General features: G+C 42.2%; 1 protein-coding gene across 1 annotated transcript in view; it reads left to right on the top strand.

The window, feature by feature from the left end:
- Nucleotides 1–26,277, top strand: part of BSN (bassoon presynaptic cytomatrix protein) — a 192,899-nt gene that overhangs the window by 12,879 nt on the left and 153,743 nt on the right. Inside the window, exon 3 of the mRNA XM_060272198.1 lies at nt 17,647–18,483. Coding sequence (XP_060128181.1) covers nt 17,647–18,483 — 837 coding nt within the window. The remainder of the gene's footprint in view (nt 1–17,646; nt 18,484–26,277) is intronic.

Raw genomic sequence — 26,277 nt, 5'->3', positions numbered from 1 at the left:
GTGCAGAAGTTTTGTATGCTACCTTGTTTCTCCCCAAAATGGTTCTGGTGTGGTTCTAATACCATAATTTGTATTTCCTTTGCCCCCTCATCTTCTGTCTTCTGGTGAGAATAATTCTAAATAAAGTACGAGCCTTTCCTGTGAGTTAGTTTATACATTTGCAGAATGAGTTTGCAGAAGTGACAAGGAGTAATGGTAAAATTTACCATTGATTAAGCCCCACTGGATTAATACATCCAATTTAAGAAGCATGCTAACAAGCCAAAGAAAATGGTAGTGTGGAAAAGATTTAGAAACATTAAGGGAGTAAAATATAAAGGTGACCATAAAGATGATAAAGAACAGTTGTTATCCACTGCTACAATCCACAGGGTTAGATGCATAGTTTTTTGTGGCAACTTTGCGTCAGTTAGGTGGTTAATTGAAAGAACAAATTTCCTAGATACTTTTGGAACCATCTAAGGCCAAACTAGAACCACCTCATGGCCAGGCAATGGTGCCCCTAAATAGGAGTCTCTTTGAAGCGGAAATGAGGTTTGAGAAATCATCCTCTACTTCTTCAGCTGATGATAGGGCTAGAAAATTATTGGGATCCTTCCCAAACTTGATTCACTGCTTGTTTGAATAGCTCAGAGTCTGTATTCCAGTCTGTGTTAAACACAGTTTAGCAAACTTCTTTGCATCCATGGAAGTATTATGAGTTGATTTAAACTGTTCCGCAAGTTCATGCTTTAAGTGCTATGTTTACCAGGTTCTCCAATGCCTGATAATTAACCATGATGCTCGAGCATGGATTTGCTTATGAGTGTTAGCAAGGTTATGAACATCCTTTGACATTACATTGCTACTTGGAATGTTGATAATTTAGGGAACTACAAATTAAGTGCAATCTTCAAGGTATTTACACCCACTTAGCATTTAATTTTTCTTTGCATGAGAGAAACCATTGCTCTGTGCTTGCTTGATTAATCAAGCTATTGCTCATTCTGAACCCAGGTAGAATCTGTTTTCCCAACTATGGTAGCATAATTTTTTAATAATGTCAGGTTTAATTATTTTAGCTTTGAGAATAATGCTGCTGCCTCTTATATCTGTTCAGGTGAGGCTAGGACCCAAACCAATGGGGTCAAGTTACAGGAAAGGAGATTCTGACTAAATATCAGGAAGAACATTCTGATATTAAGAGCTGTTTGACAGTGACAGGCTCCCCTGAGTGGTGGTGGACTGTCCTTCCTTGGAATTTTTTATGCAGAGGTTGGATGGCCACCTGTCATGGAGGATTTAGTTGAGATGCCTGCATTGCAGGGGGTTGGACTAGATAACCCCCGGGCCCCTTCCAACTCTAAGATTCTATAGCTAGCCATACTAGTTAGTGAATGAAACATCAGCCTTAGAAGCAGCCACAGAATGTAAAAAAGGAAGAGAACAGAAAGGGACATTTTTGGTTCAGTATAAAGAGGGCTTTAATAATTTATCTGAACATTTATATTCTGTTTTTCTATAATAAAATCAAATGTAAGCTGGTTTAGAATGCAAATACAATAAAATTGGGGGAGAAACCCAAAAGCAGCACGCATAGTCATAAAAACCACATCAACAGCAGAAGAAACAGGGGTGCCACCCATACTGTTGTTTAATATGGATAGTAAGCTTTCTGTACCTTCATTAATTCTCCATTGTCCGGAGGGAGAATGTCATATGGACAATGGAGAATTAATGGAGGTTTAGGAAGCTTACTACCCACATTAAACAACAGTATGAATGAACCTGGTTTTCCCCCAACCATATATTCCCATAGTTGCATATATTTTTCTGGATTTCTTATAAAATTGATTTCAGATCACTTTTTGTGTGATTAAAATAATAATAAAAATAATCTGAAACATGATTGTTAATTTTTTTTTTCAAGGATTAAACATTAACTTCGACATTAGGCCAGGTTTTTGTGTTTCTCTGTGTTATATCAGTTGACTGCAGCTATGAGAGGTTTTTATGCAACTGAAAGTGCTGTTGTATAACTCTTTATTCATTCATATGGGTTTGGAACATCTCTTTCCTTCTGTAAATGGAATAGCATTCACTTTTACAAAGTGGCTTTTCTGCCTCCTGCTTTGCTTTGTAGCACATGGTGCTCTACAGAAATGTGCTGTTGGGGGATAGGGAACTCTCAGCAAAGGATGTTAGGGGGGGGGGTTATAGATAGAGGAGAGTTTGGTGGAAACCACCCCTTTCCTTGTGTGAATGGAGGAGCAACTTAGATCCAAACTATTGTCCTCTTTTTTTTTTTTGAACATAATTTTTATTGATTTTACAAATTATATAAGATGGTACATACATGAACACCTTTTCCACCTTCTTCCCACCCCCCTCCGTGGGTCCTCCCCTGCCACAGAAGTATCCCATGCAAGTGAACAGTCAGAAGTGGTCCATTTTATGATTGGATTTCTGTCCTCCTCCCCCTCCCCTGCCCCCGAAGCCCCCCCCTGCCACCAGGAAGCTCCAGTAAACCAGGGCAGTACGCAGGAGGTCATCCATCCAGCCATCTATTGTCATACCGAAAAAAGAATAAAAAAAGAGAAAAAGAGAGAAAAGAAAAAAATGACAAAAGAGAAAAAAAGACAACAAAAAAAGAAAAAAATCTTTCTTCCATTCATAATTGTTAAACCATATTTTGTGGGCTTCCCCACCCTCCCCCCTTCCCCGGTTTTCCTCCCTTATTTATCATCTTCAACAGTTTCATATTTTTAAAATGTACCTTTATACCTTATACCACTTTTAAACTAACTATTATCATTCTCACCTAATATCCAATCACTGAAAAATCAAACTCCCATTTTTTCTTCCCGTGCCTGGTTTTTACCCCCTCTATAGGCCTCCATATTTTCACCTTTTTCCAAAATCAATTCACTTTTAAATCTATAACTATTCCCAATCTAACCTTACACCCCCGAGTACCGGCTCCACCCCACCAATCCAGTAAGTTCCATAGTCAGCAGTCCAGTTATAATCCTATTGATCCATCCTTACAATCACCACTTCACTTTCCCTTCACCCCACCCCCTGTTTACAGTCTTTTGCCATCCAGGCCTCCATTCCAGACCCCTGAGCTTCTTCTCTTCTCTGCTTAATTTTTCCTTCTTCCCTGTGGGCATTCTGGAGTTCCAGTAAATCCAATCGTGCCCCCCTCGAAGGGGAGACACTCCATCCGACTTTTTGTAGAATAAAATCATCATTTTTTCCTGGTGGGCTTCATTTTGTGTTATATTATCACAGTCCTCATCTTCCTCTTTTCCTTCCAAATCACCGTCTCCATCATTGTCATTCTCTCTCTCGTCTTCTTCAGTTTCAATAGCTTCATCCTCTATGAAGTCATATTCTGCCATCACCATCCGGAATTGTTGCTGTAACTCTCGCTGTTGTGTCTCCTCTTGACATAGTTCTATTCTTACTTCCCACATTAAGGTCAAAACAGTCCGCTGGAACTCAGGCGAGTACCTTTTTGTTGACATAGTTCAATCCTGTCAAGGTCAAAACTTGTCACATGGGGTGGAATATGATCACAGTTTATTTTCACGACTCCATTTTAACAAGCTGGCTGCATTCTTCAAGTCTTTTTTTAAAAAATAAAGTTCGAACTCATATTTCAAAAGCATATAAACCAAAAAGGAATTTCCAAAAAGTCCAGAAATAAAGATAGAAATAAAATTTGACTTATAAATCCTGATCGGCTCACTGGGTTGTCTGGGCTGCCGGCTCCCGAGGACAAGAAAGGTCTTTCTTGGTCCTAACCTCTTTCTGCAGGGCGCTCACAACCACAGTCTCTCTCCCCTTTTACCCTGCATTTAGGGGAGATTCTCTTTGATGCCTTTGAGGGATCCTTATAAGTTAAGATCTTCTGTTTACGGCTTCGGGTTTCTGTTTACTGTCTCTTATGTTACCGTGGGGGGGGGTGGCTTCCTCTTTTCCCCCTCTCTCCCAGGTCCAAATTATTTCCTTAATTTAAATTCCAAACAATCCAAATTACTCACAGTCTATTCTTTTGCTGAATATTCTTGGAAGAATTGATCGCCTCCACTTCCCAGACACGCAGCTTCGCGCTCTCAGAGCAGCAGTGTCAGCCTGTCCGCCGCGGTTCACCTCCTCGCTCTCGGGGGCTTAAACAAAGCCGATCCGGGGAGGAGAGAGCCCGCTTTTGGCGCCGCCAGGCAAAATCCGTCCCCAAAAAGCTCGATTTGGGGCTTTTAAGGAGGTTTCGCTTCGCTGGAGCGATTCCCTCCACCTCTGAAGCGCCGAGGTCCGCTCCGCTGAACGGACCCCCGTCTGATCAAGATGGTGCGGTCAACCGGAAGCCCCCCAAACTATTGTCCTCTTGATTTGACCTTTGGCCAGTGATTATTTTTTGTTTATATTCAGAATTAACCTGCTCCAACATGATGCAGCAAAGGAGAATGTTATATATGTGGGCAGAATTTTGTTCCCTTAAAAAAGCATGGTTTATGGCCTACGCTTACCTTGATAATGCCCTACCCTGCTTCAAATTGATTATACCCTCTTTACATCCTTTATCAAACATTTTGTTAAATGTTTGTTGTTGGCTGCTGTCCATGGGTAATGCGGAGGCAGGCTACCATGAGTCTGGGTGTGGACAACACTTTAAGCCAAATCTTGGCTTAGTTCATCATGGCAGTAAAAAAAAGGTCAGGATGAGCAAAGTTGAAGTGAGCTCACACATTCACACCATCTTGGTAAGACATAGTTTGGCTTACCGGTGCTGTAATTATAAACTATAAACCAGGCTGTAAATGTTTGTTAATGGTTTTGTAAGTTATACTAAACCCTTTTCCCTTGCTGCGTTGAATCCCAGAGGGCAATATCCGCTAATTGAAATTTCATCTTGTTGCATTTTCATCTTCTTACTCTTTTATTCAAGAAATAAATAAGCATCTGGCTTTCTTTTTATATCTGCTGCAGTATCTAAGTTCTATATATACCTGTTCTTTTAAGTCTTCTCTAATTCGGTATTTATTTTCTGTCCCCTCATTTTCATCACCTCTTTTATTGAGCAGGAACTGCAGGCTAACAAGCCTTTTACATAATGGCATGTTTCTCCATTTCTCTGACTGCAATGCCATCACCCAGATCCTTGGCAGTAAGTTTCAGCAGAGCAGGGCTGATTTCTAAATAGAGAAGTATAGGATTCTGCTGTCATTCTATTAAAGAGAAATAACAAGTTATTCCCCACTAACACAGTGTACAATTGTTCAGAACCTTTGATAACATCTAAGGTTGCTTTATGTGCAAACAGTTCCAATTGCTCCTTCCTCTCCTGCTCTGGTTCGCTCCTCTCATTTACAGAGTGGGGAAGAATAATGAAAAGAGTGTTTTAACTAAACAAAAAGATGAAGCAAGTGCTAATAAAAATGTGTTGGATACATTATTCACAACGAATAAGGCAATTAGTTCTACCGACAGTCCTCTTTAGATTGTGTCATCCTCATGTTCTGCCTCCGATATAAGGAGTGAGCAAGACTAAGCAGGAGTTCTGCAACGTTTAAGAGGTATGATAAACAGTATGGGCGTTTCAGATTGAAACATTACGCTTTCTTCAAAGGATGTAGGCGTGTGGCTTTCTGTGTGGGAGAGGGAACATGGGGGTGAAAAGTAATTAAAGCAGCAGGTAGCAAAGGCAACAACTTTGGATGTATTAAAAACAGCATGCTTTCGTCTTTGCGATTGCTGCTTTGCCAAGGGCAGCGTGAAGAGCCTTGAACAAGGATAGCCAGATGTGCCAAGACTCCAGATGCATGATTTTAGGCAGCAGTTGAAGCATGCATTTGTGGTATCTGCCATCAAAATTATCTCAGTTGTTTCTAATTAAAAGTAAAGCCAGTTATTCATATTTGTATCAGTACAATCCGTAATGACACCCTTTGGCACAAGTAACTTGAAAACTGAAACCTAGGTGGCTTTAACTGACAAGCCGCAATATGTTCAGCTGTTTTAAGTCTGACTCCATAGCGACGGATTCACAGGTGAGCCAGTGATATATATATCTGCTCACCATTTAGACACTCTAGTCATTGCACCTCTGCAAACATTGGTGCAGAATGGTGTGAATCAGAGTTTCTGCAAGGCATACCCATATGCATACCTGGATCTGCAAATAGTTGCTTGTACTTTAAATCCACCGTCGAGTATTTCTAGTGGTGCAAAGGTGCAAAAAAAGAGAGCTCTAGATGCATACTGCAATATAGCTTAAAATACTAAGAAATGAAATTTGATTTCTACAAATGCAAGGAAAACTTACTATATTTTGGGCATGTCATTTGCAGTACATATTCTCAAATCCTGGATAAAGTTCCTTGTTTCCCCCCAACATACTGTAGCTCTTCAGTGATTTGTTTGTTTTGCTTTTGCAAATTTTGACAGTTTGTAACTTGAAATGTTTCATTTAAAACTCTGGGAAAGAAAGAAAACACTCAAGGGCACATTACAGTACATGAAAATGTACATAACAAAACTCCAGCATTTTGGAGCCCCATCGTGGGGAAATTAACTGCAGTGGGGAGTGGCAGCAGAATAATGTGTGGTGGGGAACCAGTTAGACAATGCACCTGTTCCCCCACTCCACATTATGTGGAGATATATGGCCTACCACTTGTGTGCCAGCCATGACCCATCTTGGCTGAATACATTTGAGGGGCAAAGCCTGGTAGGGTGCCTAATGGCTCATTAAGACAGATTCGTTCCAGCAACCTGAAAGGAGGAAGTAGTCTGATCGTTGTAAATAATTTTTTCTTGGGATATAAGAGAAAAAAAACCTTTTCCAAAACCACTTTTCATTACAAGAAGAAGCTGCTGAAGTATTGTTACATGCACTTGTATTTATCTGTAGCTTGTTCCCCAGAAACCTCACTGAAAATCATTATTCAGTCTCAGTTAAGCTATTACTCTCAGCATATTTTCAATAAGGAGGAATGAGATATTAATGCATTCTACAGGTAGAGGCAATTGTCTTACTCTGTGACTCCATGTCCAGGGCACTAGACTTATTTAAAAGCATCTCTGGCATTGTATTAAGAGAACTAGACAACTATTTATTTTCCTTACTTGTCTGAGAAACTGAGCTGTTTTTCTTCAAGCTTTCAAAAAAATAGGCAGAGATTAAGCATGTTGAGCCAGCAGAAGTAGTTGTGTTAATGAGCAAAGCTATACGAGAACAGAAAATCGGGAATTATATTAGGCATCTTAGACTAAAACAGATGACATTTCCAGTTGTATTCACTAGTCATGTCTGAGACATTTGCCTTTATTTCAAAGGAGCTGCTGTGTTAAGTGGACTATAAAAACAAGAAATTTTTAGCTTTGATTTTGAAATGTCACTTTTATAGGTCCTGTGACTATTTTGAATCAAAAATAGCCTAAAGGATGTAGGTTTGTACTACAAATTTCCATATGAAACCAGTGTATTTGTCTTATTTATTTATATATGTTACATATTTCACAATATTTATATACCATTTGATTGTATTGCATTTAAGTTTATTACAAAAAAAGAAATAAAATTATCAGTTAAAACAGCTATTTAAAACATTCAAAAATAGTTAAAATCCAGAATAATCTTAAAAGCCAGATTAAATGTCTATCTAAATGTCTGGATGTCAACAGGCAGGGAGTTCCAAAGTGTGGATACTGCTACTCTCAAAATCAATTTCAATTTTTCCCCCAATGCAGATTGAATATTATGTGGCATCTGTAACGGTGCCAGTTACACAGATCAAAGCGGTCAAGTGGTGATCTTGCGAGCTGAATCAACTCTTTCACTGCTGTTGTTAGTCTTTGTTTAGATGGGCATAGAAGGCTTAAATAAAACAATATATGTAATGTAAAAACTCAGACAAGTGCAGTGCTAAGGCATGAAGATGGCAGAGTTCGCATTCCTACATTCATTAACCAGCATGATCATTCTTGTGCAGCAACAAGAATTAAGACTGGATAAGACTGTAGTGACAGATGAAACAAAGTAACTATGGCATTTGAAGTGCTTTGTAGAGTCATCCCTATGTGCATGGCCCTTGCTCTTCTCATTGGTCTTTCCCCCCCCCCCTTCTGCATCCCCCAAGAGTTCTAAATCCCTTCTGAGTATACAAATACATGGAGTGGCTGTATACTGTGAATGATTATCTCCACATGAGCCTGTATGTACTTGGCCATTTGGGCTCTGGTGGGTCACTACTGGATAGTGAGTGTTTTCAATGGTGGAGCCCTGGCTTTGGAACACACTCACCTGGCACCCACTCTGATGTCTTTCTGTCACCAGGCAAAGACCTTTTATTTTCCTGGCGATCTCTTTTGCTTGGATTATATTTTATGTTGCTTTTATAGATTTGCTATTTTTAACATATTTTATGTATTATTTACTTCATATTGTTTTTAATATTTTATGTTAAGATGCCCTGATACTTGAAGAGAGCGGAATAAATCTTTAATAATAAATGACAAATAAATAAATACTGAGTGCAGATCTCTCTGCCCCATCATAAAAAGAACACCTTGTTTCTGATGAAAAGCTAATGTGTTTGGTTGAGGCTGTTAAGGGGGGGGGGAGAGTGTGAATAAAGTTGATTTGGAGCAGATTTCTCCCTCTGTCAAAAGACTAAAACTTGGGGTCATCTAATAAAATTGGTTGTTTAAGTCTTTGTACTCTGTGCTTCCAGAAAACAAAACTTTTATAGGCATCTCAGTTAGAAATGCTGCAATGAGGAGGCATAATCTCCTAGTGCAGGCATCCCCAAACTGCGGCCCTCCAGATGTTTTGGCCTACAACTCCCATGATCCCTAGCTAACAGGACCAGTGCTCGGGGAAGATGGGAAATGTAGTCCAAAACATCTGGAGGGCTGAAGTTTGGGGGTGCCTGTCCTAGTGTCTTGCTGCTGCTAATGGGGAATTAATACTAGTGCATCTTTTTTCTTCCAATTTCTGGTGCATTTTCAAAGGATGTCTCTTTCTGGTTTTAGAGTGTGTCCATCACCTTGGGTCACGGAACGGGTATTTTAAGTAAGTCCAAGCTGAAGTTTCCTTCCTTGTATAAACAAAATTAAAGAAATTAAGCTTGAACCCCTACACCTCCCAATACTAGGATGAGTAACTTCTAGTTTGACAAGTAATTTACCATTGGCTTTCTGCCACAACAATGCAAATGTGGAGAGAGAAGCACAGTGGATAGTAGAAAGAAATGTTATCCTACCCTGTTTGTTGGCAATTCCTTCGCTTCCAATGGATATGATGAATGGTATTCTCTCTCTCTCTCTCTCTCTCTCTCTCTCTCTCTCTCTCTCTCTCTCTCTCTCTCTCTCTCTCTCTCTTACAAGCCAGAAACAGTAAACATACCAGCTTTAATGTTGAGCAAAGACGAGATTATTCAGGAACATCTAATGTTCTTATCAGAGTGGCGCAGACACTGCTTGCATCAGTCACGGTTCTGGCCTCTGCTTCATAGTCAGCTACAGAGCTCTTCCAATTTAATAGTCACTACCAGGCAGCTAGTAGAAACACTGTCCTGATAAAGCAGAGGTTCTTGTCGCTGTACATAATTCAACCTTGCAGAAAGAATCAGGATTTATAAAATATATCACCTGAGGGAAGCCTTTTTTAAAGAGGGCGAGAATGAGGATAGACACAGGTAGCAGACGTAGGCAGTGTCTTTGTCCACCTTGCAGTTTTGTTTGCATATTATTATGTGCATGTTGGGAGAGGAATCGTTCTTAACAAGAATATGCTGTGTGGTTTGTCCATTTGATGCAATAATTTCCACTACAGAGTGGCTGGCTGTAATCCTTGGAAATGTCACACAGAGTGCATTAAGAAGCTCTGCAGGAGACTGAAAATGGTGGCACTCCTGGGTTTACTAAAGCAGCTTGCCCAAGTGAGGCAGCTGGTACACAAATTAATAGGTTTTCCCTGACATAATCTTTTTAGACCCAGTTCTCATGTTACTTAAGCATATGTAGGTTTCGATCTTGGGGGACGGGGGGACGGGTGTATGGCTTGGTTGTATTGTGTATAAAGAATGGCTGCGTGTACAGTATACCTTCAAAGCACATTTCCCAGCTAAAAGAATTCTGAGGGCTGTAGTTCACCCCCCATAGAGTTACAATTCCCAGCAACCTTTAACAAATTACAGTGCTCATAATTCTTTGAGAGGGTTACCTTACTTAAAATATGATTTATTATAAGTCAGCACAAGTTCTGCTTAGGTAAAGCTAACCTAACAATTAGCCTTTATAGGCACGAACAATCTGGAAAGCAATAAATAAATTTAATGATATTGATGATACATTATTTAGATCTTTTTTAATCTGATTCAGGCCTAGCTTGGGACCGAAGCAGCCTTACTTTGGTGGAAGACCTCTACCAGGAGTCAGACAAAGAGATTGCATTCCTATTGGTTTTGCTGGCCTTTGATACCATTGGCTATTGCATCCTCCTTGGATTTCTGACTGGTTTAGGGTTAGGAAGTAATGTGCTACAATGGCTTTGACTGGGTGTTCCCAGATGGTAGGTGTGGGGCCACTGGCTTATGGGGACCAACAGTATATATATTTACAGTTTGCCTATTACATAAGATAATATGGATACCATCTGATTCTATTTCATTTACTGTCTCTGAAATTAATTAATGATTTAAGGATTTTTGTCTTGAGAGTTCCTCTGCCATAGCTGAATATTTCTGGCTTGTACTCAATAATCTTCTGTTTATGACCCCACAACAAGTTCTACAGTAACATTTCTGGTGAAATTCTCAGCAAACCATGGATGTAGCCAAGAGGGGGCAGGGATGGGCAGCTGCCCCCCTAGATCAAGTAAGACAATAGAAATACTTAACTAACTGACCAATCACGATGATTCTGCCCCCCCCAAACAAAAGTCCTTCCCCCCCAACAAAAAATCTGGCTACACCCATGTAGCAAATGGCAGGTTTATATGGAAAATGACCAAGTCATGGAGCAAAACATAACATGAATAATCAATTAATGATAAAACATATGTGCAATGAAAAATTCAAGCTATAAAATAAATATATGTAACACCCAATACCCATCAGAGACTCTTGTATCAATGAAAATATGAAACAATACAGAACTAAATTTCAGCAAGGTTGAGCTACCAATATGAATCATTAAGGCTGGTATGCATATCAATGTGATTAATACAATAGATATGGAAATCCCATGCATCTATAGATTTACTGTACAAATTTCATGCAGAAATACAGTTAATGTTGTTATCCAGTAGTATAGATAATATTGTTTAAAATCTCTGGCATACAATATCTATTTTTGTTTCAGTACTTCCTCAGAAGCTGCTGTTTGGATGGCAGCCAGGATTGGCTCTTCCCAAGATACTATTGAATACATAACAAGATAATAATGCAATATTAACAATAAATAAAACAAACAGCAAGCCACAGCCAAACAATAGACAATGTTATGAATTTTACCTGTAGCCTTCCAACGAAATTTCAAAGCTGAAATCAATTCTCTAAGGGAATAATTATACCTGGAAGAACTCTATATGGTAAACAAGCATGAGGAAGAGATACTGTAATCTGTAAACTGGAAGCTTCAGCCCTAGAAATGTTTTGCTGGCCCAGGCACAGTGATATTATGGGTGGGACGGGGCAGTTATGATATTAGTTGCAACAAAACACAAGACAACATTATTGGGATTTTACAGGCCACAACTTTATTGATTACAGATGTTAGCAGGTTTTGGCATCAGCATTGAGTGTGTATCCTAACATCGACCAGCCCAATAGATGCTTGACAGGGTTAACCAAGGTTAAGGGTCACCCTATCACATACATCAAATCAGGGTGGCGCCACCCTTAAGACCACTATTGTGGGGAGCTATGGCCCATCAGCCCCTTTTCGGGCATCAGGACAAAGCACTGCCCGCAGGATCCCATTAAAGGGATCCCATGATCCCAAAGCTGAACTGAGGCTAGGTCTTCCCTCTGGTCTGCTCCCAGGCCACAACCTTTAGCTCACCTGTGAAAATTGAGAGGTGTTTTACAATGTGTGCTTTTCGTGTTAATAATAATGTGTATGGGGGGGCGGTTATTGTTTTGTTTGTTATTAAATTGTGTATTTTTGCGTTTTTATACTGTAAACTGTCCTGTGATTCTCAGTTGAGGGGTGATATTTAATTTTAATTTTAACAAAATCAGCTAATGGTTGGCCTCCAGCTCTCACTAGCCTGATGTTAGCTGTGTTAATGTATACAGCTTTATGTGGAGAAGTACAGCAAGGTGAAAACAATAGTGCGCCCATGCAGGGCAACGAGTTCAAATTCTAAGATGCATTCAGTTTTCAGGAAGGAGCTGCAAAGCAGTCTCTGTCACTGCATTGCACTGCCGGAGCCCAGAAGACGTTTTGCCTGTACGCTTAGAAGTAGAAGCATTGTTTGTAGAAGGATGCCCTGAAGAGACTTGTGTTGCGGCCTTCAGCTTGCGGGGGTGTGTGTGTGTAAATATGTGGACCCACACAGACTAACACTGTTTTGTGTGAATGTCTTGATGCCAACATGCGCTAACGTTATAAAATGTAAGTCTGTTTACTGAGAGTGGTTTGCTCTTTCTAGTATAATATCTATTGTGTAAAGCATCAGTATTGTACCCTCCAGCTAAACTCCCTCCCTCCCCTCCTGTACAAAAATCCAATGTCTTTATTTGTTTGCTTCTGCTTCAGGCCTAAGGTACCAGTGAATGAAAACAATTTTGAGCACCAGTGATCCTTGTTGCCTTCAGGCCACCCTCCTCCCTCTCAAGTTGCTATTTTAATTCTGAGAAAGACAAAGAGTGACTAGCCAGGGCCCTGAGGCTTCTGGTTTATTCACGTGCCTATCCCATGGCCCTTTTCAGCACAGCACCAAAAAGCACCCTAAACGATGTTGCCTTGATTGAGAGGGCTGATGTTGAAGGTGTGCTGTGTTGGTTGCAATTTTTTTAAGACGGCAAAGGGAAAGAAGCCTAGAACTGCAGATAAAACATCTACACTCACTGTGGGCAAACTTTCCTACTTTTCTTGCTTGCAAAGCATGGAAGAAAGACCTGTATGCACGCACGTACTCAGACCTTTTGGTCTTTTCCAGGAGCCAAAGGACAAAGAACATCTAAATGGGATCTAGTGAGGCATCAAATCACACAAGAAGTATTTCTTAATGAACTGGAAGGGTTGTCCTTTTGCCTTGGGCTGGGTTGCTGAAGGAATGTTTTGCCGGTTATAATCGACAGCTCAGGGTCTTGATTGGAAGACTTGCTGTCAGATAAAGAGGTGTTGTGCTGTCTAGTTTGTGAGTGTGTGTGTGTGTGTGTAGGTAGGTAGGGGGGCATTCTTTATTAGCTCTGTTTTCTGGAAGTTCCCCCTGTAAAAGTTCAGCCCCTATAAAATCGATTTCTGTTGGTTAGTGATTATAGGGTGGGGAAGCTGCAGCAGGAACCTAGACCTTCAAACTCACTGGGACTAGGATGGGTTTAATTCTGCTTTTAGAGCTATGGAACCCTCTTACATAACTGTATATCATGGTTAGTAGCAGTGCTTTTTTCTGGGGGGATGCAGGGGTACGCATACCCCTAAACATTTTGTGAATCTAAGTTTGGCCTCATTAAGGGGCAGTATTTCAATAGGAGTAGGAAAATGAGAGTACCCCTAAACATTTTATTAGGAAAAAAAGCACTGGTTAGTAGGTATGATTTTCTGTGGGTAGGTTGTTGTTGTTTTTAAATAGTGATTTAATTTATTGGACAATTCCTGCATTTTTTTGTGTCACACAGTTTCTCATCTTTGGACTACAAATGGGGTTGCACAGAAATCCATAGCCTTGATTATGTTTTAAAGACTGGTTTAGGTTGCAGTCTTAGTGCATACTGACCTGGCAGTAAGTCCTGTTGAACGCAATGATCCTTCCAAGTAGGAGTGAGTTGCCAGTCATGCAAATGATGTCTGTATTGTGCTCATTGCAGTTGTGCCATTTTAAGTTACTAAATCAATAGAATGAAGAATGAATGAAGTTAATAGGCTTGCAGGGGGTGGGTTGAGGGGCCAGGTTTTTTTCCCCCCTGGAAGCCTTATCAAAGTAAACAACACATCACAGACAGTTGCATTTAATGCAGCCTCGTTAGTCAGTTTGTGATCAGTAAAGTTTGAATGAAGATGCAGCAGGTGAATAGGGGTGCTTACCCCTTTCCTCCCCAGTTTTTCTGCACCAAATTCTCCAATCCATCTCTAGCTTCCTTTTCAAATGTAGACAAACTGGGCAGTTGTCAGGTACAGTTGGGTGGGATGTTGCTTGCACAGATGACAACACTTTGAGCTGGAACATCTAGTTCAATCTCACCTAGTGCTGCTGTCCTTTTCAGCTTTCCTGCTAAGTAAAGAAAGCAATTACTGTACTAACTGCTGCGTCAGCGTCACTGGAAGCATCTCTGATAAGTGTGCTATTTCACAGATTGGTATATAGCTACCAGTTGCATTGCAGGTGCTTTTGACACATAGATGTGGTTGCTTGTGTACTGAAAATCACAGGAATTTAGCTTTCTCCTTTTGCATATATCAAGGCAGAGGCTGTTTTGATTGGTTATGAAGTATTTCCTTCAGCTCTTCTTCTCTCTCTCTCTTCCTTAGGCAGCCTATTTTTATTGTTGAGATTTTTGTACCAGTGAAAAAAGGTAAACAAGAAGCAGCCGTGAACACAAGAAGCAATTGTCCCAGAAAACAGGCCAAATTAATACATTCTGCACACATAATTCACTGGCACATACAAAGCTGTTTTTCACTGAGGCATTGGTTCGTATTGCATAACAGTGTCTGTTTTTACAGACAACATTTTAGGGTCTCAGGTGGTGGTGCTTTTGAGCATTGCTATTTGATACCTTTAACTGAAGATTGAACTCAGGACAATTCCGCATACAAAGCATTGCTCTCCTACTGGGCAGCAGCCTTTTCGCTACTGATGAACCATTTGATTAATGCAGTACTGCATTTTTTTAATAGTTGATTTTGAAAAATTATATAGGAAGTGAAAGATATCTGTAATTGTAAGCTATTTTGTGTATCTCTTCACCAATTTCCAAACTGGTGTTGTCGAATAAGCGTCTCTGGCAGGTGGAAGAAAATGGCAGTCTTTTTTTGTTCCTGACTCTGCTACTGCCTTATTAGTTAGTTTGTTTTCTCAATGGTGAGAAAGGTTTCACCTCACCTCCTCATTTTTTAAAATTCTGTTTACATCCTTTCAAAGCTATGAAATGTTGAAACTAAAATGGCTGTGCATTCTGCTCTGATTCACATAGTATTAGGTCTGTGGGTAAAGAACCAGAAGTGCAAGGTTAAATGAAAAATTAGATTCCATTTCTTTTGGAGTGATTAGTTGCAAAGATCGTCCTGCTTGCACCCCTTGAAGTGTTCTTATCAGCAGTAGCATTTCAACAATTCTAGAACTGCCAGGGCCCAAATGTGTGATTCCTCCAACACTTTAGCCCCAGAAGATGAACTGGTACTTAATCATGGGCTGAGGATCCTCAATTTGGAAATAGTTTGGGACCAGGGAGGCTGGCAAGCAGTAAGAGTTCAGGGAGATTGGGAGGATAGGATTGAAATGGTGGGATTTAATACATGCTTTGGGCTTCTTGGGTTAGAAGAGCAACTATATGCATTGCTGCTGCCCTGCCTCAGCCTTGCCCTGAAATTCTCAGCTATTATTTTCCTCTATTGTGAACCTTTCTTGACTGTGCTGCTTTTTAGGACTGCAATTGCTTGCCTAATAAAATTTCCAGTTTATGAACTGTGATTATCCAACAGTGTGTTATATATTAATATTTGTACAGTCACATGGTGTCCTGGGGATTCAAAGAATCAAAAGATTTGCAGCTCCCATAAAGCCTCTTTAATTAACTTGATTCAGATATTATTGTGTTACTGGGTATCTCTCTCATGGGGAGAATGTTTCATTTGTTAGTACTTAGCCAAAGCATGTCACAGTTTGCATTTTGTATCTAGGGGTTTCACATGTATTGAGTGAAAATGTGTCTTGCTTTCAGTCAACCATATATGTCTGGTGAGGAAGACTGAACCTTTCCACCTTGCCTCTGAGATGCTGCTGTGTTTGCTTTCCAGAGCTTTGAAAGGTTGTGGAGTGTAGTAAAGCTTAATCTTTTCAGCCAGTGACCAATCTGGCAGCAGTGTGCAAGTCATGTTGTCTGGGTATACATAGTACTACATGATTTGCACCTGCCGCTGCCAGGGTTGGCAATACAATACAATACATATAGATTATTGTATTATAGATTGTTGCATTTTAATGTTTTGTTGGAAGCCGCCCAGAATGGCTGGGGAAACCCAGCCAGATGGGTGGAGTATAAATATATTATTATTATTATTATTATTATTATTATTATTATAAATTATTATTATTCACTGAACAAGTTTTCCCAGATAAGACAGTGCATTGGAGAATACTGAGCTGAACAATTACACTAAACCAGGGGTAGACAACCCCAGGCTCGTGGGCCGGATGCGGCCCAATAGCCTTCTCAATCCGGCCGACGGACGGTCCAGAAATCAGTGTGTTTTTACATGAGTAGAATGTGTCCTTTTATTTAAAATCCATCTCTGGGTTATTTGTGGGGCCTGCCTGGTGTTTTTAAATGAGTAGACTGTGTCCTTTTATTTAAAATGCATCCCTGGGTTATTTGTGGGGCATAGAAATTCGTTCATTCCCCCCCCCCCCAAAAAAATATATAGTCCGGCCCACCACATGGTCTGAAAGACGGTGGACCAGCCCACAGCTGAAAAAGGTTGCAGACCCCTGCACTAAACTAAGCCTCACTCATACTTGTAGGTGGCCTCCTTGGCCACACGCAGGGCTGCTGCGCTCCCACTTAGGCTGTGTTCATGCTTGAACTCAAGGGTGGAGGAAGGGGTGTGTGGTAGGCATGGTTTGCCCCAGGTGTCAGCACTGAGGGAGGGTGACAAAATGCCGGACGGCACTCACCGCGGGGTCTGCAATGCGCACGTGTGAGCCACGTGTCTCTCCTGGGAGAGAAGCTGTGGCTTGGGCACCTGCAGGCTATGCGCTGCCCAAACAGTCTGCCTGCTGCCTCCACCCCCAGCTGCAGGGCGGCTGAGTGGGAGGAGGCAGGCAGACTCCAGAGGCCCCGTGGTGAGCCCTGACCCTGTGGGCGGTGCGCCCAGGTGCCCGAGCGGTGGCATGGCTGTGATGATGTTGGGGGACCTACATGCTCCTCAGTCCCACATTCTCCTCGGATGCTTAGGTTGAGGCCTTCATCAGACATGAACTAGGTCATCGAGACAAATTTATGCTGGATGTATTAGAGACAGAGATTTCACTGGAGGCCTTGAAAGAAAAGAAATAGTTGACAGATGGACCCCCTGATGTTTATTGAGTAGCAAAATATCTTTCTGGAGAAAGAGTTTATAGACATTTACTGAGTCTGTTTTGTTCATTGGGTAGAAAAGCAACATTCAACAAGGGACAAAGGTTCTGTGTTCTCATGTTGCCAGTCTAGCTGTCTGATGGCCGAGTTGTGCATGTATCCTTATGGGCTTTTCTTTGTTTTTGTCTTCTAGGTGCAAGAATGGTTATGTTTAAATTGCCAGATGCAGAGAGCTTTGGGGATGGACATGACCACTGCGCCCCGTTCCAAAAGCCAGCAGCAGCTACATTCCCCGGCACTTTCACCTTCCCATTCCCCAGCCAAACAGCCACTGCCCCATGTGGCACCAGGACCAGAGAAACAACCAGGAACTATGCAGCCAGGCCCCAGGCCAAGTGCTGGTGTCATGCAGCCTGAGACCCCCAAACCACCCCCAGCTTCAGCCCAGAGGGAACCACCCAGCCAAGCCCAGCCAAAACCTGCTGCTCCTCAGGAAGTGGTGAGGTCTTCCCCTCAGCATCAGCAAGCAAAGCCTTCGTCCACTGATCAGAGAAAGACTGTGGGAGACTCTCCAGCTAAGACTCCGGCCCCTGCCCCCAGTGCTGGGGCGCAAGAGCAGCCCCAAGAGGGCCTCACTGGTAAACTCTTTGGATTTGGGGCTTCCCTCTTGACCCAGGCAAGCACACTCATGTCTGTCCAGCCAGAGGCCACCCTACCAAGTCAGCAGTCCCCTGGCAAAGTGCCTCCGAAAATTGTCTTCAGCGATGCCAGCAAAGAAGCTGGTCCTAAAGCCCCAGGCACCACACCTGGAATGCAGGGTAAGGCTGGAACTGTCCCGGCTGCAAAGCAAGCAAAAGCAGAACAAGTAATTAAGCCAAAGGAAGTGCCGAAAGCAAGGGTCTTGTGCCCCCTCTGTAAAGCAGAGATCAACGTGGGCTCCGGTGAACCCTCCAACTATAATACCTGTACATCCTGTAAGCAGCAGGTCTGCAACATGTGTGGATTCAACCCAACACCTCATTTGGTGGAGGTAAGGCTCCTAATTTAATTTTTAACACAGTGTTGAAAAGCAGCACATTTCCTGTGGCTGGTTTCAATATAGATAAGGATAGGTTGATAAGGATATGGATGGCAGTGCATGTTTTGATTGGTTTGATGGGGGAAGTTAGCAACTATTCTCATAGGAAAACAAATGCATAAAGGAATCTTATGTAGTTTCCCTCTTGCGCCTCCAAAATTTGGTTTTGGAAGAGACTGTAGGGAACAAAGTGATAATGTTTCCTTGGCCTGTGAGAGGTTGAGGGTCCCTGGGAAAGTAGCACTGTGACAGCAACGGGCAACTAATTTTCTATTTTCTGAACACAAAAGCATGAAGCCTGGGTAAGAAGGAGCTGCTCTGTATTTGGTTGCATTTGGTTTGGATACCAAGCTGAAATGACAGAATGCTTTGCAACTTGCTGGGATAGATCCTGATGATAATTATTTGATTGCCAAAGAGTTGATGGAGTAATGGCCTTGCCTAGTGAATACATGAAGTCTGGAGTTGACTTGATGGACCTTCTCCTTGTGGGTAAGGGCAAGAGAATGTAGGTAGGGAAAGGTCTTAAGGTACCCAAGCCTTGTATCACCACACATATATCTCTTTCCTGTTCTGCAATATGGAAATAGTTATGAATGCATATTCTCGTCTTGGGTTTCTGAAGTTTAAAGGAAATATGATAGTAGATGAGTCATCCATCATTTTATTTTTTAAAAAAGTCTTTGATTTGCACCTGGAAGATGTCATGCTGCTTTCATAGGTAATCCGTTTCAGCATGAACTGTAAATGCTGAATTTCCTAGGAAGGTAGTGTAGTCATACCCTTTACATCTAATTGGAAATGTATGTGAAGTCCTCCAGTTCTGCTACAATCTAATGGATCATTGCAAAAATCACCATGGAGCAATGTTGGCCCTTTCATGAGTCCAGACCAGAGGCACAGAACCTGAGAATACTCAATTGATTTACCGTCTTTATCTGATCATTCTGAGCATAGTAGGGAGCTTATAGCTAGAGGTTATAACTACAGAGAACTGAGTCACATGGCTTGGATCTATTATCCACCCAATCTCTAGTATGGATTGTATATTTTTTGTTGGTGGAAATGGAGGTTGGAAAATGCACAGTAAGCACAAGCCTGCCTCTTAGTGCACAATATTAAGAGGATTGATTTATAGGATTTTACAAAAGTAATTTATTTGGAAGCAATTTTGTTTATTCTAAACCACTTTTACATCTTATTGGAGATATCAAAAAAATTCCATTCTAAATCATAAATTTGGGTTAAAGTTGGTGTTATTTAAATCAGATTAAAATGTGTATGTGACATACGCATAAAAAAATCAGATCAGCGTTTATGGCACAGCAGCGCCTTTTGATTTTCAAGGCATTATTTCAGGAGATGGGTTTGGGGGCTGCTCCTAAAAGTCTTACTCTTTTAAAAAAATTCTTCTTCAGCAATGTAAAGTCAGGGATCTGTGCAGTGCTCTGGGAACTGGAGCTGATACCTGGGCAGCAGATGGCATCTCAATTAGCACAGAAGCAACACTGTGACCGTGTTGTGGGGTTCTGCACCACTGTGGGTACATATGCTACTTGGATGGGACATAAAATCCAGTCCGTGATTACCTGGCTCGAATCCAAGTTCCATTTAGCCCTCCCTGCACCCTTCATTTCCCCAAAGGGGGAAAAGAGCTATCTTGAAATCTCAAGTGTATATAGATGTTTCGCACAACAACTTTAAGTGGCTTCTGGCTTACTTTAACTACTACTGTCAAACAGCTGTCTCACCTCCCACACAGCAAAAGAGTGCTGCACTTTAGTGGTGGCGTTGAAATGCCTGCGTGGGTGTGATGCAAACCACGGAAGTTGCAAGACTAGTAGTGTACTGCATTATTATATAGCTCTATCCACGGGAAGCCCAAAGGCCCCTTATTTTAACAAGCCAAGCTGCACCCTTAGACGACCCCAAAGAGTACACTAATCCTAAGTAGGAAGTTCAAACAATCTACAAGTATGAAAATGCAAGCGAGTGTTTTTATTTTTATTTTTAAGCATTACACTAGCTTTCTCTGGGAACTCTCACCTTGTTTTCCTTGTCTGATAAAAAAAATGGCTTAAATGATGTAATTATGTGAATTGGGTAGTGACATTTCTTTGCACGGAACAGTGACTTTGTAACATTGGTGCAATGGAGTCAGCAACAGCTTCATAACATTTGAATACTGTAGTAATGTCAGGGATAGGGGACCCTTTTAAAGCTCGATGTTGCATGTAAGAGCAAAAGAAGGAGGAGCAAGAGAGGATGCCATATTACACTTTCCAGAATAACGCCATCAATAACCCTTAGATAAAACCTTGACTGAAGCAGCACAGTGCAGATTGGAACATTCCATAGGAGCAAGATACAACCAAGTTCTGATGGAGGGATGAGCCATTGGTTAAAAATGGGGCAACAAATAGCAAGGGGAAGTAGGAAGGGTTTCAAATGTATATGGTTAGGTCCTTAGAGTAGAAGATGGCTCCACCTTGGCGGTGGAACGGGTGTGCCACCCCTTAGGGGGTGCTGCTTCAGGCAGCTGCCTCATCTTGCCTCATGGGCGGTCCAGCTCTCCTAACAGCCAATAAATCAGCAAATCTCTGACAGTATAAAGTATGGGGTATTCCCACTTCTGCAGTGTTTTGTGTAAACAAAACAACTCCATAGGACTCTGGAACTGCATGCCTAATGTTTGAAATAGGCTGCTGCTGCCAAATTCTGAGCTATTTATGAATGCTGAACAAAAATGCAGGTTTTTTTTAAAGATGCAAATTCCACCAGCAGGTGCAGAGGGGAGAATTTAAGGCTTTCCTCCCCTGCTTCAGTCCTGAGGACAATCCTTTTACTAAAGCTAGTATTTGCTTTGGGGAAGAAATTCCCCATTGGCACCAAGAGAATACAGGGATGAGTACTGTGCTCTATGAAAAGATATGCAGGAGTCTGCCCAGTTTGTAGCCATGTGTAAGCATGGTTCACTGAAGAAAAGGGTGGGGGGAGTTAAACTGTATATCACTCTTGCTAACCTAGCTAGGGTTGCCAGACTCAATAGAGGACAGGACTTCTTTGCCTTTAATTGCCCTGCTCTCTTTTGAGTCTGGAAACCTTAAAGAGAAACCAGCAGACCCTTTGTTTAATTTCCAAGCAAAGGGTCTGCTGGTTTCTCTTTAAGGTTTCCAGACTCAAGAGAGAGCAGGGCAATTAAAGGCACAGAAGTCCTGTCCTCTATTGAGTCTGGCAACCCTAAACCTAGCAAGGCTGGGAAAGTAAGGAAGCATTAAAACTGCTTGCTCGTTGAATTGTTCATTTCACCTTTCTCTTTGTCAACTCCCAATGAATAAGTTGGCAGAATAAAAACTATTTAGTCATATATTGATTAAAATTTACATTTGTATATTGTTTTCCTTCTTTAATAGAAAGGTAGCAATTGGCCTGCAGAAACAATGGTGTTGTAGTGCCAGAATGTATAGACTCAGATCTTAGGATGGCAATTGCAGAGTAGGAGCATGTTTGATTCCCTTGGGACAGAAGACCATTGTTCCCTGCTGCTGCCCAAACTTAGAATTGTTAGGGAGCAAGGAAGATGTCGGCCTTTCTATGCAGCACCCCAAGGACCAATTGAGTGGACCTGGAGCACAGTCATCAACACTAAACTTGCCTTTTACTTATGTTATTCTTTGCATTTATGCCCCACCTTCTCCCCAAGGAGCTTGAGAAAACATAAATAAGGGTTTGCCCCCATTCTGTCCTCACAAGAATCCGGTGAGAAAAGCTGGCCCAGAGTCACCCAGTGATTTTCAGAGCAGCATAGGAGTCCAACTGCAATCTTCTTAACCGCACTATACCACCCTAATTCTGGGTGACTCTGCCCTTCTTGCCAGGTGTAGGATGGCATCTTTATGGCATCAGTGCAAATCATTTGTTTGTCCTGTGAAGAAGATTGGAAGAATCTACACAGCTGACTCTATGATTTGTGCTTGTGGTGAGCTCTTCCACTATATAATTAATTGTGCTCAGAAGCAAGCTCACTTGTAGGCATGTGAACTTGCCCCTTTGCTAAAATCAAAAATTAATGTTCAGCAAACAGTTCTGTCTGCTTGTGTAGCTGCTTGATATACAAAGAGAAACAGAGAATGTTAGGTATACCACTGTGTATTTTTCTTTTATTTCAATATCTGCAAGAATATGCTAATTAAAGATTAATAAATAATAAACCAAAGACTACAGGCAATATAATTTTTCTGCACCAAAAAGAAGGAAAGAAATGAAGGCAGTACTGTACTCCTGGAGACCTTTTATTTAATTCCGTTGTCTATAGCTATAACAATGTTCGTTGTTGCAATGTTTGTTGTTGCGACATAATAAAGCTTGCTTGTTAGATTTTGCCTGTCATGTCAATATGATTTTAACAGCTCAGTCCAGCAGTGCTGGGTATAGGGGGTGGAGGGGGCTTCAGTGCTCCCAATATTTTTTGGCAGGGGGCAGCGCCCCCCCCCCCATATTGAGGGGGCTGCCACCACCACACTGCGCGGCTGCACACACGCCCCTGCCCCAGTCTCTGCCCAGCAACCCAGATTCCACATGACTGGGACAAGCATGGGCAATCTTTGCATCACTCATCCCAACCGCACCCCGGCTCCTGGGCTGTGACTGGGACGAGCAAGCGCAGAGATCACCCTCCACAGGTCTTGTGGGCAGCATCACATGACGCGTCACATGACTGTGCCCCCTCAATGTGGGGGGCAAGTCAACCCCCCTGGCTCAGTCCTAACTATACTTAGAAAACTTTGAAGTAATTGCAAGAGAGGTAGTCATGTTAGTTGCAGGAGAAACATGAAAGAGTCCTATGGCTCCTTCAAGGCCAATTCATTTATTTTGGGACAAGCTTTTTTGAGCTAGGTAAAAAGGTAAAGGGGCCCCTGACCATCAGGTCCAGTCGTGTCCGACTCTGGGGTTGCGGCGCTCATCTCGCTCTATAGGCCGAGGGAGCCGGCGTTGTCCGCAGACAGCTTCCGGGTCATGTGGCCAGCATGACAAAGCTGCTTCTGGCAAACCAGAGCAGCGCACGGAAACACCATTTACCTTCCCGCCGGAGCGGTCCCTATTTATCTACTTGCACTTTGATGTGCTTTCGAACTGCTAGGTGGGCAGGAGCTGGGACCATTGCAGGGATTCGAACCGCCGACCTTCTGATCAGCAAGCCCTAGACTCTGTGGTTTAACCCACAGCGCCACCTGGGTCCCATTTTTTGAGCTACACCTACTCTAATCAGATACATGGGGCTTTTCCACACTGAGGTTTATTGTGTGTTTGCAGCTGTTTGCTTTCACATTTAATTTGTGTAGTCCGCATGATGTTACCCTCAAACAACAACAATCTCGATGTTGAGTAAATTTGGGTTTACCCAACAATGGACAATCAGGTAACTTGGGGGGAACTGGGCTCCAAGCTGTTCCACTTGGGGTTGCATACAATTTGTGTGTTTTGGGGTGAATAGATCTGTTGTTACTTTGTGCTATGCCCCATTACATGGCAAAGGGTGTGAGAGGATGGTCTCTGGCCACACCACAGTTTAAATGACTTGCGGCCATGCCTCCTTCCGGCACTGATTGGACAGTGGGGCCACCTCTGGGCAGGGCCCTGCCCTAGCGCTGGCAACATGGCCAGACAGCATCAAGGAGAGCATCAGTCTCCACCCCCAGCTGGATCACTGCAGGGGCTGAGGCCCAGCCACAACGCCGCCCACCAGAGAAGGTGAGCGGACTTGTGCTATGCCCCATTACATACACACTGCTTCCTCAATGTTTTCATTTCTTTTCTGGCTGCCCTTGTAACTCCTTTCAGCTCGGAAGGAAGGAAGATTCATTGAACTCAGTGTATATAGGATTACATGCTGAATGTTTTAAAGAAGAGGAAAAATCTGATGGTGGCAGTGGGAGCCCTGTATATTAAATCCGGATGTCCGTTGGCATCCTATGAAGTCAGAGAGCGGGAGGACAATTTAAAGGGCAACATGGGGAGATGGAAGGAGTTGCTGAATGCTTCCACTGAAAATGCTTCTCCCCAGCTGTGTGAGACTCAGAGACCCAATGAGACTCCCATGACTAGAAATAATCCCCTTTAGGTAAGACTGATATGTGACCCCAGTGTTAATTTGAAAAAGAGTGAAAACATGAAAATGCAACACGTCTATGAAACACTGTTTAAACGGATGGTTCAGGGATGTGTTTGGTATAAGGAGTTCATCTGTTACATCTGAATTGGACTGAATAATGCTTTTCATCCCCTCCAAGTCCACTTCCATTACCGTATATTTTTTATAATATTGATTTTTAAAATCTCTTTGGAGGAAGCCATCTCCTTATTCAAAGGACTTCAGTTGTCCATTTATCTTGACTCTTATACTGTGGGAAACATTTTTACAGATTTTAAGCACGTTTTGCCTCCCTGAGCTGAATTGGATCTGCAGGAGATCCTCTAAGGCCTTTACTTGCTTTGCAAGAAGTGGAGGCATGGATTGCAGCTCTCACTTTTTCTGCAGGAGTGCTACAGTGCAGCTCTCTCTCTCTCCCCCCCCCCCCCTTTAGCTGTTCTAGCTCTGCAGTCACCAAGGTCAGCAGATACAACTTCGAACACTCCAGAGGACTGAACTACTGAGGAAGATGAGCCCAATTTGCTTTGCAATGGAGGATGGAGCCCTGTTTCAGAGGGATGATGAACCCCTGTCTATAATGTACCTGACACTGTCACTGTTGAAAAGCACTGTTATAGAGGAGCAGCCCCAATTTCTGACTTCGTGTGTAAAGTGGTGGTATACTCATATAGTAGGATCATGTCTTGCTCAGGGTTTACTTTCTGAGGTGTAGTAGATAAAGCCCAAATTGTGTATATTCAAAATAATCCACAGGAACTGCCCCAGCACAAGCAACCTTACCTTCCAAAGCCTGCACAAGATCTTGCAGGGGCTTCCGAGATTTCGTGAAGGCCTCCAGAACCCACAGGAGACCTTCCCAGAGCCTGGTAAGCAAGGCGAGGAACTCTCTGACTTGCATACATTTAATTAGTGTGATATCAGCTGGCCAGCCACCAGGCGTGTCAGGTTGCGATTGTACAAGTTAAATCAGCACAAGTTGTGATCCTACTGTACACGTGCTTATACGCCAAGGTTGCAGTCTTTTCCTGGGGAAGGAGGAACAGTTGTGCAAATTAGGTATGTGGAGATATATACAGTGTTACATATGTTGCTGTGTGTGTGTGTGTGTGTGTGTGTGAAAGAAATTGTGCCATCTAAGTCTCCCTGCCCTAATATTCTGTACAGCAGAAAAATCCCCAGCAGATACATATTCAAGCCCCAAAGGGGATTTCACAACCTCCCTCCCTAGACAGCTTCTTGTGTACAGCTAGAAAGTTGGCTGTTATTCAGATCTCTGGGGAGACCATTTCAAGCAGTAGAAGCAGACCTATTTCAGGGTTGCTTTCCTAACCCATTTCCCCTGGAGAGAGAGTCCATGATAGCTCCACAGCTCTCTCCATGGTGTATCACTATTCAGCCAATGGGAGGCAATGCCTCTCTTAATATATATAGCAAAGGGTCTGCCATTATTGTTGTTTATTAATTTTGCATAGCTAACTATTATAGAAAATTAATCAAAGAAAAAATAGACTTGTCCCAGCTCTGATTGATTTAATATTTAGTTAGCAGTGCTGATGCAGTCCCTTCCCAGAGCGCTTATAGTCTATATTAAACTG

The sequence above is a fragment of the Zootoca vivipara genome, chromosome 2, assembly GCF_963506605.1.
Source record: "Zootoca vivipara chromosome 2, rZooViv1.1, whole genome shotgun sequence".
In the NCBI taxonomy this organism is placed as follows: Eukaryota; Metazoa; Chordata; class Lepidosauria; order Squamata; family Lacertidae; genus Zootoca; species Zootoca vivipara.
Note: the sequence above shows the minus strand (reverse complement) of the source record. Positions and strands in the feature narration are given on the sequence as shown.